The sequence below is a fragment of the Centruroides sculpturatus genome, unplaced genomic scaffold, assembly GCF_000671375.1.
Source record: "Centruroides sculpturatus isolate CEXI.00-Female unplaced genomic scaffold, Cexi_2.0 scaffold678, whole genome shotgun sequence".
In the NCBI taxonomy this organism is placed as follows: Eukaryota; Metazoa; Arthropoda; class Arachnida; order Scorpiones; family Buthidae; genus Centruroides; species Centruroides sculpturatus.
Genome location: NW_019385241.1, coordinates 195,420 through 208,737, shown reverse-complemented (window position 1 = coordinate 208,737; position 13,318 = coordinate 195,420). Strand labels below are relative to the sequence as shown.

At 32.0% G+C, this 13,318-nt stretch overlaps 1 protein-coding gene and 1 pseudogene across 1 annotated transcript in view; one reads left to right on the top strand and one right to left on the bottom strand.

The window, feature by feature from the left end:
* The first annotated feature begins 6,948 nt into the window (after positions 1 to 6,948).
* On the top strand, positions 6,949 to 9,162 carry LOC111636610 (annotated as a pseudogene).
* Positions 9,163 to 10,595: 1,433 nt separating this feature from the next.
* Positions 10,596 to 13,318, bottom strand: part of LOC111636613 (cold shock domain-containing protein E1-like) — a 92,917-nt gene continuing 90,194 nt past the window's right edge. Inside the window, exons 15-16 of the mRNA XM_023381895.1 lie at positions 11,942 to 12,132; positions 10,596 to 11,855 (exon numbers count right to left, since the gene is read on the bottom strand). Coding sequence (XP_023237663.1) covers positions 11,627 to 11,855; positions 11,942 to 12,132 — 420 coding nt within the window. The 3' untranslated portion in view covers positions 10,596 to 11,626. The remainder of the gene's footprint in view (positions 11,856 to 11,941; positions 12,133 to 13,318) is intronic.

Here is a 13,318-nt window from a genome sequence, read left to right as displayed (position 1 = left end):
TCACTTCCTTTAAGTAAAAACATTATCTATGCGGTTTTTAAATTAATTTCTTAAATAAATTTCGAATTTATTAAGCTAATAAAAATGATAATTTGATCATTTATATATTAAAAAATATATATTTCATCGCAGTAAGAATAATAATGTATTAAAGAAATTGTATCTTCTAGCGATTCGTCTTCGCGATATCGCATCGCGTAGAGCTACGCGATTTCGCAACCATGAATAGGAAATGATTTGTAAAATGTAGATTTATATGTTTATATTATATCAAATTTAAGTATTTTTAACGGATGTGCAAGAAATACATTATTATTATTTATTGCATAAAGTAAGTAGTTCGCTTCGCGTCGCGTCGCAAAGAGGTCGCAGTTCGTGCGTCGCGTTTACTTAAAAATACAAATAATAATCATCTTGTAACATTGAAATGCGTTGTAACTGAATTGTTTAATAAATTTTGAGCCGAGTGGGACACATATATAATATAATATACGGAAAATAAGCGATAAAAATTAAGTACAGTATAGTACAACGTTACGCAACGCGGCGCGACATCGCAACAATGTGTGACAATGACAATGAAACTTAAATGAATTTATATTGCAATACGAATGTGTAATTATTTTACTATCATTCGTTCCATTATTTATTACTTTATCGTGTACAAAAATTGTTAAAAATATAGAATTTGTGTAATATTATAGGCCTAATTATACTCCCAAACTATAGAAAATTCTATGTAGGCCTGTTTAACCGACCTTTACTACTTCATATAACTGTTTACTCATCTATGAAAAAGTCTTCTAAATTTTTTCATAGATGAGTAAACAGCATATATAGAACTCATAGATTTAATCGTGGGATAAGGAAAAGGTCATTGACCATGTATTAAAAAAGGAAGAGGAGGATAGTTTAAACCTTATATTCTATTGCAGCAGGTTTATAAATTACTGTACAGTATAATAAAAAAAGTAACTGTAATCAGCTTTATTTCATAAAAAAATAAAAGAAGATTTAAGTAACATTATATGTCACAGGGATATTTTAATTATGTCATATCAGATAAGAGAATTTTTGTAATCATTCCATAAAACCATTTAAAAAATGTATGTACAGTACTTTCCCAACTGAAAAAAAAAAAAATTAATTTATAATTCTCTCGAAATAGAATATTTTCCTCAATTCTTATTAATTGAATAACAAAAATTTATATTATAGAATTATATATATATATACAGTATATATGTTCATAGAATTGATCATCATCATTTATGTATTTTCCGTGAGTTGTGAAATTATCTTGTGAATACTGTATTCCTAGAACATTTGACTTATTAATAGACGGAATTTTCGTTCATTTTTAATATCTTAACATGTGATTTTATTTGATTATGTTAAAATTCAATTTATTTTACGATATTTTATAATTGCAGGTAATAAAATTTGGCATCAAAGTTACTTAAATTAATCTTTCTTGCGACCCTCGGTGGGCAAGTGAATAAAACCACCGAAAATAATTGGTTGTAGGTTAACGAGCAGGCCACGTGAAGTTCTCCGCGTTTCTTCACGTGTCTAACATCTGAATAGAGACAAATTGTCTGCAGAGAAAATCCTTCCGGAAGACATCCCCTCTTAGCAGATCGCTCATATGTTGCGTTGCCGTATCCATCGACCCATACTAAACAAATCTTTGGTGCCGTATATTAACTATGTAAATAGTTTTGGAGCCATTTTTAACCCCCCAAATTTGTATGCCACTAATATCACTAAAAAGTCCACGTAGACAATGCCCGGACCCCTCTCCCCATCGTGTACAATGATGTACTTTTCGTGACCCCTCTCCTCCTTAAATTGTACACGTAATTAATGGACTGCCCCTTTATTACAAAGGAAAAAGTGTCCTTTGTTTTGGAATAATTGAAACAACTTTTCCTGGTAATATAATATACTGTTTCTACATTTTTACGTAATTCGCAGATGATGTATAGTGTTTTTTTTATTTTTTATTCTTGTACTGATTAATGAATGTACAGTACTGTACATCTACGGTATTCTCAGTACAATATCATTCATCACAGTATCAATATCATTTCATTGATATGTTTGACATAGTTCTGTAGTTTCATAATTCAAAACTATAATATTATACGTCCATCCTCCTGATTTATGAATATAATATATTAAAACATTAACTAAAAACGCAAACTTTCTTAATCGATACTAAAACTACCATTGATTTAAATGGAAAAATTATAATGCGCTCCAGAATATGTTATTTAAAAAAATTAAATCATTTCTAAAATATACTGTTAAATGTTTTATCATTTATAAAATAAAAAATATATTTTTATTATCAAATTTTTATTTGATGGCCGAACGGCCGAGCGGTTAAGTTGGCAACTTGTTATATGGATTGGGAATCGAATCCGGACAGGTCGAAACAACTCCAGGATTTTTCGGGGGGGGGAGGTGATCCGTCCGGATATGTTGGGCCCATTCCCCACCACCATTGTGGGCTTGCTTAAAATAGGTCCTCTTAGTAGAAGGCAAAATGTTTATCTAGCAACCCTTACTATTAGTACGTATGACGCGATATTAGAGGTATTTGTAGTACATATTTGAATTGTTTTAATTAATTAGATATTCGAAAGATCTCGAATACTTTCTAGTGTTCGAGTATTCGCCCATCTCTAGAACTTAACTGTGCCCTTTAAATACTTTTCAAATTCTTCTAAATCGATATTGAACCCACTGGATAGTGTCTGAAGAAATCGCCATTTTTGAAGGTCAGAACAAAATCCAAAGAAATTCTCATAGAGATATTTTTCAAAATTGAGTAAACTTAAGTATTTTCAAAATATGTTCTCTCGCAGTAAGTCGAAATTCTGCGCGTAAAGGGTGAATTTTACCATAGTTTCTTTAAGATCTAAAACAATTATTTACGGGTCACAACCGAAAAAAATTCATATCATTCAAAATTGTAAGTAAACGGGCATGATTTATTATTAATTAAATTATAGAAAAATGTATCTATTATGTATAGTAAAAAACCAGAAATTATACTATTGACCATTCTTTTTTTTTAAACTCGTTAAGTTCAAATAAAGAAAATCTGGATAAATATTTTAAATATATAATCAACACCTTATCCTTCGCTGAGAGATTATTTTTATTAAAACAAACGTTTTCGATCCATTCATTGGATCATCTTCAGGTTAAATAGAACACTTCATAAATAGAACAACACGTTTAAATATTCAAAAATACAAATAAACCGATAACATAAAAATAAATAATACTTGTAAATAATACAAATATTCAAAATAAATAACATAATACCAATACTAAATATTAATACCGTCTGCCTAACTATATAGAGTTTACTATGTATCATACTAAATTTCATGCGCTTTTTGTAAGCTTTTAACCGCAAACTTCCAAGCGGAAGGAAGACCCTCCGCATCTCTTGCGTTAATACATTTTTCTTCAAGTTTGCTTCTATAGATTTCTATCTTTTCAGCTGTTCTTGCCAATGCCGGCGAGTGTATCTGTTTCAGGATTTCGGCTTTATCCCAATGTACCAATGAACCTTCTGCCTGCGCCATCTGGGCCAATACTGTCGCATTAGAACCTTTTCTAATATCATATTTGTGTTCTTTGATCCTTAAACCTAGGTTTCTAGTTGTAACCCCTACATATTCTTTCTTAATTCCTAAAAGCTGGTTCTCGTAGGGAATCTTGTACACACCCGCCTTCTGAAAATATGTATGGTATGATCGTTGCGTGAAAACTGGAGTGTGGCTTATTCCCATTACATCACGATTTTTCACGTAATAATATGAATGTTCCTAGACGGTATCCAACATATTATTAGTGGTAATGGCGATGACCCATCTTTTTTCCTAATCTGAAAATTTCCGATTTAAAAAATGTTCAGCTATTTTCTAAAAATCTCCTCTGTGTGAAGTGTGTAATCCATTGATATGTTGATAAACTTGTAACAGGCTCGCTTCAGGGGAGCAGGGAGAGACTGTGAGGAAGGATAAACGGGTGTAGAATTTCCAGAAATCCTGAAGTTCCAAACAGTAATTTGGTTCGCACTAAAAGTCTTTTCCGATTTTTGACGTACTATAGTGTCTGTGACCAATCTTTGGTTTATATTTAGCCACAGTTTTACAAAAGCAGTGGTGGCGGTGTGCCACGGCAAAGCCCTTGTACTTTATGAACATCTATGTTGAATTTTAGATTACCTCGGCCAAAATAACAAAATTACTTCTCACACATTTTGATTTACGAAGCCTAAATTTTATTTATTTATTTTTTTTAGTAACTTCAGTCGTACGGATACAATAATAAAGTCTACGTATTCAATTAAGATATTCGTGTGATTGAAGTTTGTTTTATTAAATTACGGCAACGCAACAATTGGGCAATCTGACTAGGGGGATGCCTTCCGGGAGGTCTTTTTAAGGGTAACTGGCCCCAATTGAGGCGTTAGACTTGGAGAAAACCCGGAAAATTCCACGTGGCCAGCCTGTCCTGGCAAGGCGCAAACCCACGAACGAACTGCGTTCAGGAAACAGAACCGCTTGGCCACTGGTAAGCCGTGATTGAAGTTAGTAAAAAAAAAGCCAAAATTTAAGCTTAGTAAATCAAAATAAACTAATAACGGAAACGATTAACCAAAGTACTTCTTACACAGTTTATTTTTATGCTGAATACGAAAATATAGATTATTTTGGCCATTAAGCCTTTTTGCAGATATTGTGCCACTAAGTTGCGCTTTGCCCATACAAAACTCCATAGACTGTGGCGCCTCCACAGGCAGTGGCGATTCAAACTCGGGGCGCCGTTTGTCTCCCGTAGCACTTTTTAATTTACTACTACTCCCAGAAAGTATAGCGTCTCAATGTCTTAATTCTTCTTCTAGTATATTGATTGTCACAAAATCAGATACATGTTCAACAGTTAATTAAAGCGTTTATTTTTGTACATATTGCATTCATTAAACAGGAAACTCAAAGCTTCTGCGCTACTAATTGCTATAACGTTAACTATTTCTCTAGCTTTGTTTCAGGAACTGATACAATATTTTCCCTCCATATTGTTATTTACAAAATCTCGGATCATTTATATTATTTTGAATTTCAAAACTTCATTTTTACCGATGTAATTTGCTTTCGCCTCCCATCTACAGGGATGTTAATTCTTCATAACGCCAGGTGAATTAAATCTTTCTTAAATTAACTTTAATACATTTAATATATTGATCTTGAGATGTTTATTTATATGTTAAAAATGTAGGAAAATACACTGACTTACTTTAACAAATATTTCATAAAATATCGTTTTAGAAACGTTAAATTATTATTAAAGCTTAAAACTAATTAAAATTTAACTATTACATATTTAGTATCACAGATTCATTAATTTAGTAAATTATTTATTCTGAATTATTCTTCCTAAACAAAATAGAACTTTGATGGCTAGATTAAAAAAAAACTTTACTGTTTTACCTGAATGACAATACGTGGTAAAATAGTTTATATATTAGTCAATACATTTCCCAACATAAGATATCAGGAGAGCATCTTCAATTCTACGAATTGAGAAAGTAGATGTTATCTTTCATGACTTGTATGATGCAAATCGATTTTTAGTTTAAAAAATGTACGAATTCTATTTCGCTATGAAAGAGGAATGAATATTATTTCAAATATTTGAAGTAAATCATATGGTTGAATAAAGATTTATTAAAATGTGTGAAGTAATCACTGCTACTAGTGGGTCAGCTCTGTCACAACCAAGGAATTTGCACGGATCAGACAATCGAAAATTGGTGACTTGTAATGGACATACAAAAACTTTCAACCGCAAGAATATAAATATATCGGTAATCAGTCTCTATTAATCGTGTTGAAACAATAAATGTAATCGGAAAGACGGGTGAAAACTTCTTTGGACAGACAAGTGAGTTGGGTTTGGGCATCAGATGGGAGAGTCGTCTCGTTTTTGCTGCTCCCCATGAACCAACCGAGTGTTATGTTCAAGTGAACAATCATGATCAGTTGTCCTCACTGATTGCAATCAATTCCTTTCATCATCCTCCAAATTATCTCTTAATGTTCATTTCTAGAGATGACTTTCTAGTGTTATCAACTTGATACAGTAACTGCAGATGAAGGTGATGCAATGCCACACAATTAGTAACAGAAATTCCAAAAGCAAATTTCCATTACCATCAATAAACGTGCTAAGCCCAGTTACTTAAATTTCATGACGTGCTGCAATTACACTGTTTTTGATAATGCTTCACACATTTCTATAGTCTATGGAATTCTCTGGTTATATTTGTTTGGACTTCCTTGCTCTCTTAAGACCTAAAAGTGACACTATCCAGGATTCTTATTTTTACTTTCTAGCATAAGGATTTCTTGGCAAATTATTATTAATTAATGAAGCTTCAGAAATCTCTTCTTTTTATTTGTGACAATAGTGTGTTTCTTTTCTTTATTCATTAATGAATATTTCTGTATAGTCTGCCTAGAATGTGACGACAACTTGATTTACCAAGCTGCCACTTCATTGTGGTATAGCCTAACCTACGACATGCTTAAAAAAAAGGTCCTCGCAGTAAGCACTCCGGAAATTCCCGAGGTTTCTCGGATTCAATCCCGGATTTCCATAGTATTAGTCTGACGCTTTAACCATGTCAAAAAGGCGACCGTATGACCGAGCGGTCGTGGTAGCCTACCGCTCTGGGAGACCCGGGTTCGAATCCGAACGGGTCGAAAAATCCCCCAGAAATTTTTCAGGGGGTGGTCCATTCGGATATGTCGGACCCCTACCCTCACCTCCCGGCAGCCCCATCGTGGCCTGGCCGAACCCATAATGGGCTTGCAAAAAGAGGTCCCCCTAGTGCCCACAGGGCGGAGAGTTAAAAAAAAAAAGTCAAAATTCGACCCATTGCCGTCAATTATTTTTGATTTCGAAATGAAAACGCTCAAAACGTTAACAGTTCCATAAAACGACGTCTTTTGTTCACTCAATAAAAAGAAAAATAATTCGTTCAACAATCATAGATATTTCTATTGTTCTAAAACAATTCGCGTCGCATAACGACTCGTCCAAGTAGATAAATTCGTCAATTTTGGAAAAAAATCGGAGCTCTCTTCTGTTGTTTTCCGAAAAGCGATGAATTATGGAGAAGATTTCGGACATAATGACCGAGCTGACGCGTTAAGCGGTGACAATTTCCATCTGAATCGATTTCCAGATTATCGAGAAATACATTTCCAATACGAAGTTCTGAATGCGGAACAAATTATGGAGGACATGAACGAGTGCATCTCCGAGGTGAACTGTATAACTCGAATTCGACCCGTAATCACTCGAATACTTCTCAATCATCTTCGATGGGACAAAGATAAACTATACAACATCTTTTTCGAGGGAGATAAACAAAAACTATATGAAGAAACCAAGGTTTTCGATTACAGTCACAGTTCACCTGTTCGAAAACAGAAGTTCCATCCTAATTCACCACTTTCAACCTGCTTGATATGTTATGGCGATTATTCCGATTCCGAAATGGAAGAATCCGAATGCGGCCACAAATTCTGTTTGAACTGTTGGGAAGAATATCTGAGAACCAAAATACTAGCAGGGATGGCGGAAACGATCCGATGTGCCGGTCACCGATGCAATTCGTTAATAGACGACGACATGGTCCTCAAACTTTCGAGGGATATCAAGGTAAAAGAAAGATATCAGTACATGATTGCCGATAGCTTCGTGGAATGCAACCGCTTACTGAAATGGTGCCCTAGACCCGAATGCACCAACGCCATTAAAGTTCAGTACGTCGATTCGCAACCGGTCACGTGTACCTGTGGACACACATTTTGCTTTTCTTGCACCGAAGCCTGGCACGAGCCGGTCACTTGCGACCTGCTTCGGAAGTGGCAGAAGAAATGCGAAGACGACAGGCACACATCCAATTGGATCTCCAGCAACACCAAAGAGTGCCCCAAATGCAATGCCGTTATAGAAAAAGATGGCGGATGCAACCACATCGTATGCAAGAACCAGAACTGTAAAACTGAATTCTGTTGGACCTGCCTCGGACCGTGGGAACCACACGGTTCATCATGGTACAAATGCAATCGTTACGACGACGAAGTGGCGAAAACGGCCAGGAATGCTTTGGAGAAATCTCGAATGGGCTTGAAGAGATACCTGTTCCATTACAACCGTTACAACAATCACATGCAGAAAGTCAAACTGGAACAGAAATTACACCAGTCGATCGCCGAGAAAATGGAAGAAACGAAGGAAAGTATAACATTTATAGAAATGCGATTCTTGAAAGCAGCAGTGGACGTCCTTTACAAGTGTCGCCGCACTTTGATGTACACGTACGTTTTCGCTTACTACTTAAAGGAAAACAACCAAAGCCAAATATTCAAGGAAAATCAGAACGACTTGGAAATAGCCACCGAGAAACTATCCGAATATTTGGAAAAGAATTTGAGAGAAAATGTCATCTGTGAAGATCTCAAGAAACTCAAACTGGAAACACAAGACAAATCTCGGTACTGCGAAAAAAGACGAAAGGTGCTGATAGAACACGTTCACGAAGGTTACAAGAAGAAATGGTGGGAACGCTTCGAATGAAATTGCTTGCAGACTTTCGACATTTTTAATCAATTTCGTAGATTCTACGCTGAAAATATAATGGAAAAGCTTGCTTAACGAAAGAGCATTAAACCTTTTATAACTGTATTATCCTAAATCTTTACCAATAAATATTGATTTGGGTAAAATTCTTTTGTCGTTCTTGCTCTTTGTTGCATAATATAAATTGAGATTTATAAATCTGGTACTTTTTAAAAGTTTTGATTGAAGCAGAGCGTTAGCGAAGCCTCTTCTATATGGCTTCCAGAATTATGTTCGTTCTCAAAATTCGAAAGGATTTTGATAAAATGTTTCCATTTTCCATTAATTGCAAGGAGGAATTCTAAAATTATTTTTAAAAATCGGGGTTCATGATTCCTTTTTCGAGATACAATGGGGTCAGTGATAATGTTCTCTGACGCGATTCAGCGCGTATAACGGAAAATGGGCATGAAAACCAAACAAAACATAACAAATCATTCGACACTGATTGCTTTGTTCTTGGATCTCCTTTTTCTTTCCGGATCCACCTCAATTCTATCTTGATATAACAAACTTTCTTGATATCCTAGTAGATAAACAAATTATGGGGAGGAACGAAACAATGATTTCACTTAAACAAAAGCACTCGTCAGTCATGGTCTCTATACGTATATGTCAGCTGAACTATTCCTTCAATCTTAGCAGAAATCATTCACAATCCAGCATTTTCTATATTGAGAGCAATTTTAGTAGTAACAGAATTATAAGATAAAATTCTCTTTTCTTCAATGTTTCAAAGCAAACGATTTTTATTCTAGATTAGGTACTATAATATCATGCTTGTAATTCACATCTACTGAAACTGCAGCAGACAGAATTTCATGCATAGTTTACTACATATTTATTAAAATATTCAGTTTATAAAAATTAATAATTTATTTAAAGTATTAATAGCTAATGACCAGACTTATATTTTAATTAAAAACAGCAACTGATTTTTATTGAAAGTTGCACAATTATTTAAAAAATATTCTTTAGTATTATAGATAAATTCCTGAAACTAACATAATTAAATAAGAGAAATTTATTAAATATAATTTCATAATGAAAACTTAAGATAGAAACTATATTAAAAGTACCTGACATTAAAGTGTTCTTTTGAAAAATCCTGAAAATGTAAAGACAAATTTAGTTAGAATACTAGAAAATGTTTCTTTTTTGATCATTTATAAACTAATTTATATATTTCTATAGACTGAGCATGATATTACTTTCTATATTTCAGGATCATGTGAAATATTTAACATTAAATTTCTAAATTTAGCATAATTTAAATACTTTTATATTCTTGGAATATTTATAAATAATTATATAAACATGTTTCAATATAATTTATTATATCCAACATGTAACTTTTAACATTTATTAACAAATTATAATTTGTGTTCATAATAAGAGTGATCTTTTCTTTTAAATTTACCAAAATTTAGTTAATTTAAATGCCAAAGATGGACTAATCTATTGTTAAATACTAATTTTGTTTCAATTACAAATTATTATAGTGAGATGATCATCATCATTATTTATAAAATTTGGAAATATTTTAGCATAGTAATTGCTCAAATTCCACACTGAAAGGATTATTTTTACATATATACAAATTGAACATTGGTAATTTAAACTTTGTGAACTCAAGCTTCCTGTCGAATATCCATCCTTCAAGTGAAAATATGGCAAAATATTATATTAATAAATCAAGATTAATAATTATAAATTTAATAATAAGAATAAATTAGCATAATAAACAGACATGAAATTTGTTAGTGGTCTGTTTTTTCAGCTCTTCTCTAAAATACACACACTTGAAAAATAATAATTCACTAGATTCCACAAAATTGCATTTTATTTTTTCTTTTCCATACAACTGCTTTCAGATCTTAAGTTATATATATATATATATATTTATTTATATTTAGTTTTTTTTTTATTTTTTTATATATTTTTTTTTGGGAATCTTCAAGATAGGCAGAAATTGTCTGCATTTATCACAATGAATGTCAAGTTTCTTTGATTACTATCAACAGCTTCTTCTGTGGTGTCACGTACTTGGCAACATGTCTTTGTTACAAGACGTAACGGTGACTAGTAATAAGCTAATTTAATATAGTTTTTTTTTATTTTTTTCTTCCAATTTAATGGAAATCTTTGTACTATAGTACTGACTAAGACACAATAAATTGCTTAAGAAAAAAAAATGTTTCAAAGCAAAAAAATAAATATAAAATAAAATAATGAAACATCTGAAGAGAAATAATTATGATGATAACTGCTCTATGTGCAATAATTTCAAACCATTAATCTGAAATTTAAATCATATGTGCACTTAACTTACACTATAGAAGAAACTGTTGAAAGTTAAAACTTTAATCATGTGCAACACTTGCCTACGGGTATCTAACTCTTGTTACCAAGAGAAGAGGAAATTATTTTTGTTATCACAATATCAATTTATCTTAAACAATTTTGTTTAAAAGGTTTTTGTTAAAAATTACTGCAGGAAAAAAAATAATATATATGTTAATATATATATTTGCATGTGTTTATATTGACTAAAGTTATGGCAAATTGCAGCTTAACAATAGCATTTTGTTTTCTTCGCTGATTTTTAAAAAAATTTTTTAAACATGATAGATTAAAAAACTGAATTTCACAGAAGAAATTTCAAATAAAAAAGAAATGCACAGTCATAACAAATGTGGAATTAGCATGAATTAAAATATGTTTGTAAGAAGAGATCATTGTTGGGAATAGGGAAAAAAAATTCTCACATTTACATGATTGAATGAACTTTCAAGCGAGAATATTACATTCCATTATGTCAGTTGGGCTCCCAGGGCAACTAAGTGAGCCGACTTTTTTAATTTTATCAGAATAAAGAGATAACAAAGAAAACTTTTTATTTATAATATTACTGCGACTCAATTTCTATGTCTGTAAGTTCTGATTTGTGAAATGTATTTTCGCATAACTGATTATCATTCTCTATAATTCCTATGCATCTGGGTGTCTTGAAGCCATTTGTACCATCTGGTCCCTTGGGTAACCTCACAGCCACTACACGTGGATGATTACCATTGTTAGAAATGCTGCGGAGACGACTGATTAAACGTTCTGGTCTTTGGGCGGGTTGACTCTCTCTGTAAAAATATATTCCCATTAGAACAAACATTATATTAATTCATATTAATATAATAAAAAGTGAGAAAATTTTTCAAAGACATACCCTATTTTGACTACTCTACAAGCTGAATATTTTCCAGTTCGCTGATGATGTACTACCACAAATTCTACTTTGTCTCCTGGCTGAAGAGAAACACCACCCTTCACTTCAGACATGTGAAAGAATAATTTCTTTCCTTCTTCTGCTTCGTGAGACAAAAATCCAAAATTTCCTTTTATTGTTTCTACAGTTGCCTGGGGTAAAAATTACATTTAATTAAATTTAATATTTTGGCTCCGTGTATAATAATAAAATTTACCTGGAAGTAAGTTCTTATGGCACGGATATTAACAGCACGATGCTGTCCAGTACTTTTTACTATTCCTATCTGAAACTGAACCACATCCCCTTTCTGTAAAAATTCATGTTTGTCAGCAAGACTAGTGATACCAAATGGATATTTAGGACCTTCCTCCATGTTTTCTATTAAATAAAATCAATTTAAACTGTCATAAATACAATTACTATAGAATTATTTAATTGAAAATGGAAATTAAAATACCATCAACCGTCACTTGTATTAAGCCACAATATTCATCTTGCTCTGGATTAAAGCAACGTACTGGACGTATGATGATCCCATTTAATACTTCTGGTAATACTTCTTCATTTGGAATAGTTCCTGTTGACAACTTACGAACATTGTCAGCACTTAATTTTGATCCTTTGCATAATAATGAGTATTCTACTTCTTGGCCAATCTCCAATGAATTAATGTTACCCTCAAATACACTATGCCAAATAAATAATTTTATTTTATTGAAAACTTTAAGGATCTATTATAAGTAAAAGAAATATTTATAATAATATATTTTGATAGCTAACTTAATAATAAAAACTGATATAAGACATAGACAACTATAGCTTGATTTCTTTAAAAATAAGCTCAAACAATATTTTTATTTTTGTAATATTAAGTATTGAAATGTTGTTATCAGAATAAAGAGACAACAAAGAAAACTTTTTATTTATAATATTATTGCAACTCAATTTCTATGTCTGATTTATGAAATATATTTTCATGATTGATTATTGTTCTCTATAATTCCTATGCATCTGGGTGTCTTGAAGCCATTGTACCAGCCACTACCTTTTGAATTAACAATTAATAAATCAAACATAACATACTAAGTTTGTTTATTGTGTAAATAAGTTTTAAGATTTTTAGAGGTTAAGATAATTTTTTTAAAAAGTTTATACAAAATAAAATAATCAGGTCATATATATCAAACAATAGCTAATTCCATAAACTATGAGTTCAAAGAATACTCTATTCAACATAGTAGTCTTATATAATGCTCTAGTCAAATTCTGATTGATGCTTTGGCAATATTAAAATAAGAAACATAAAACACAAAATATAACTATTTTCTAAATTTT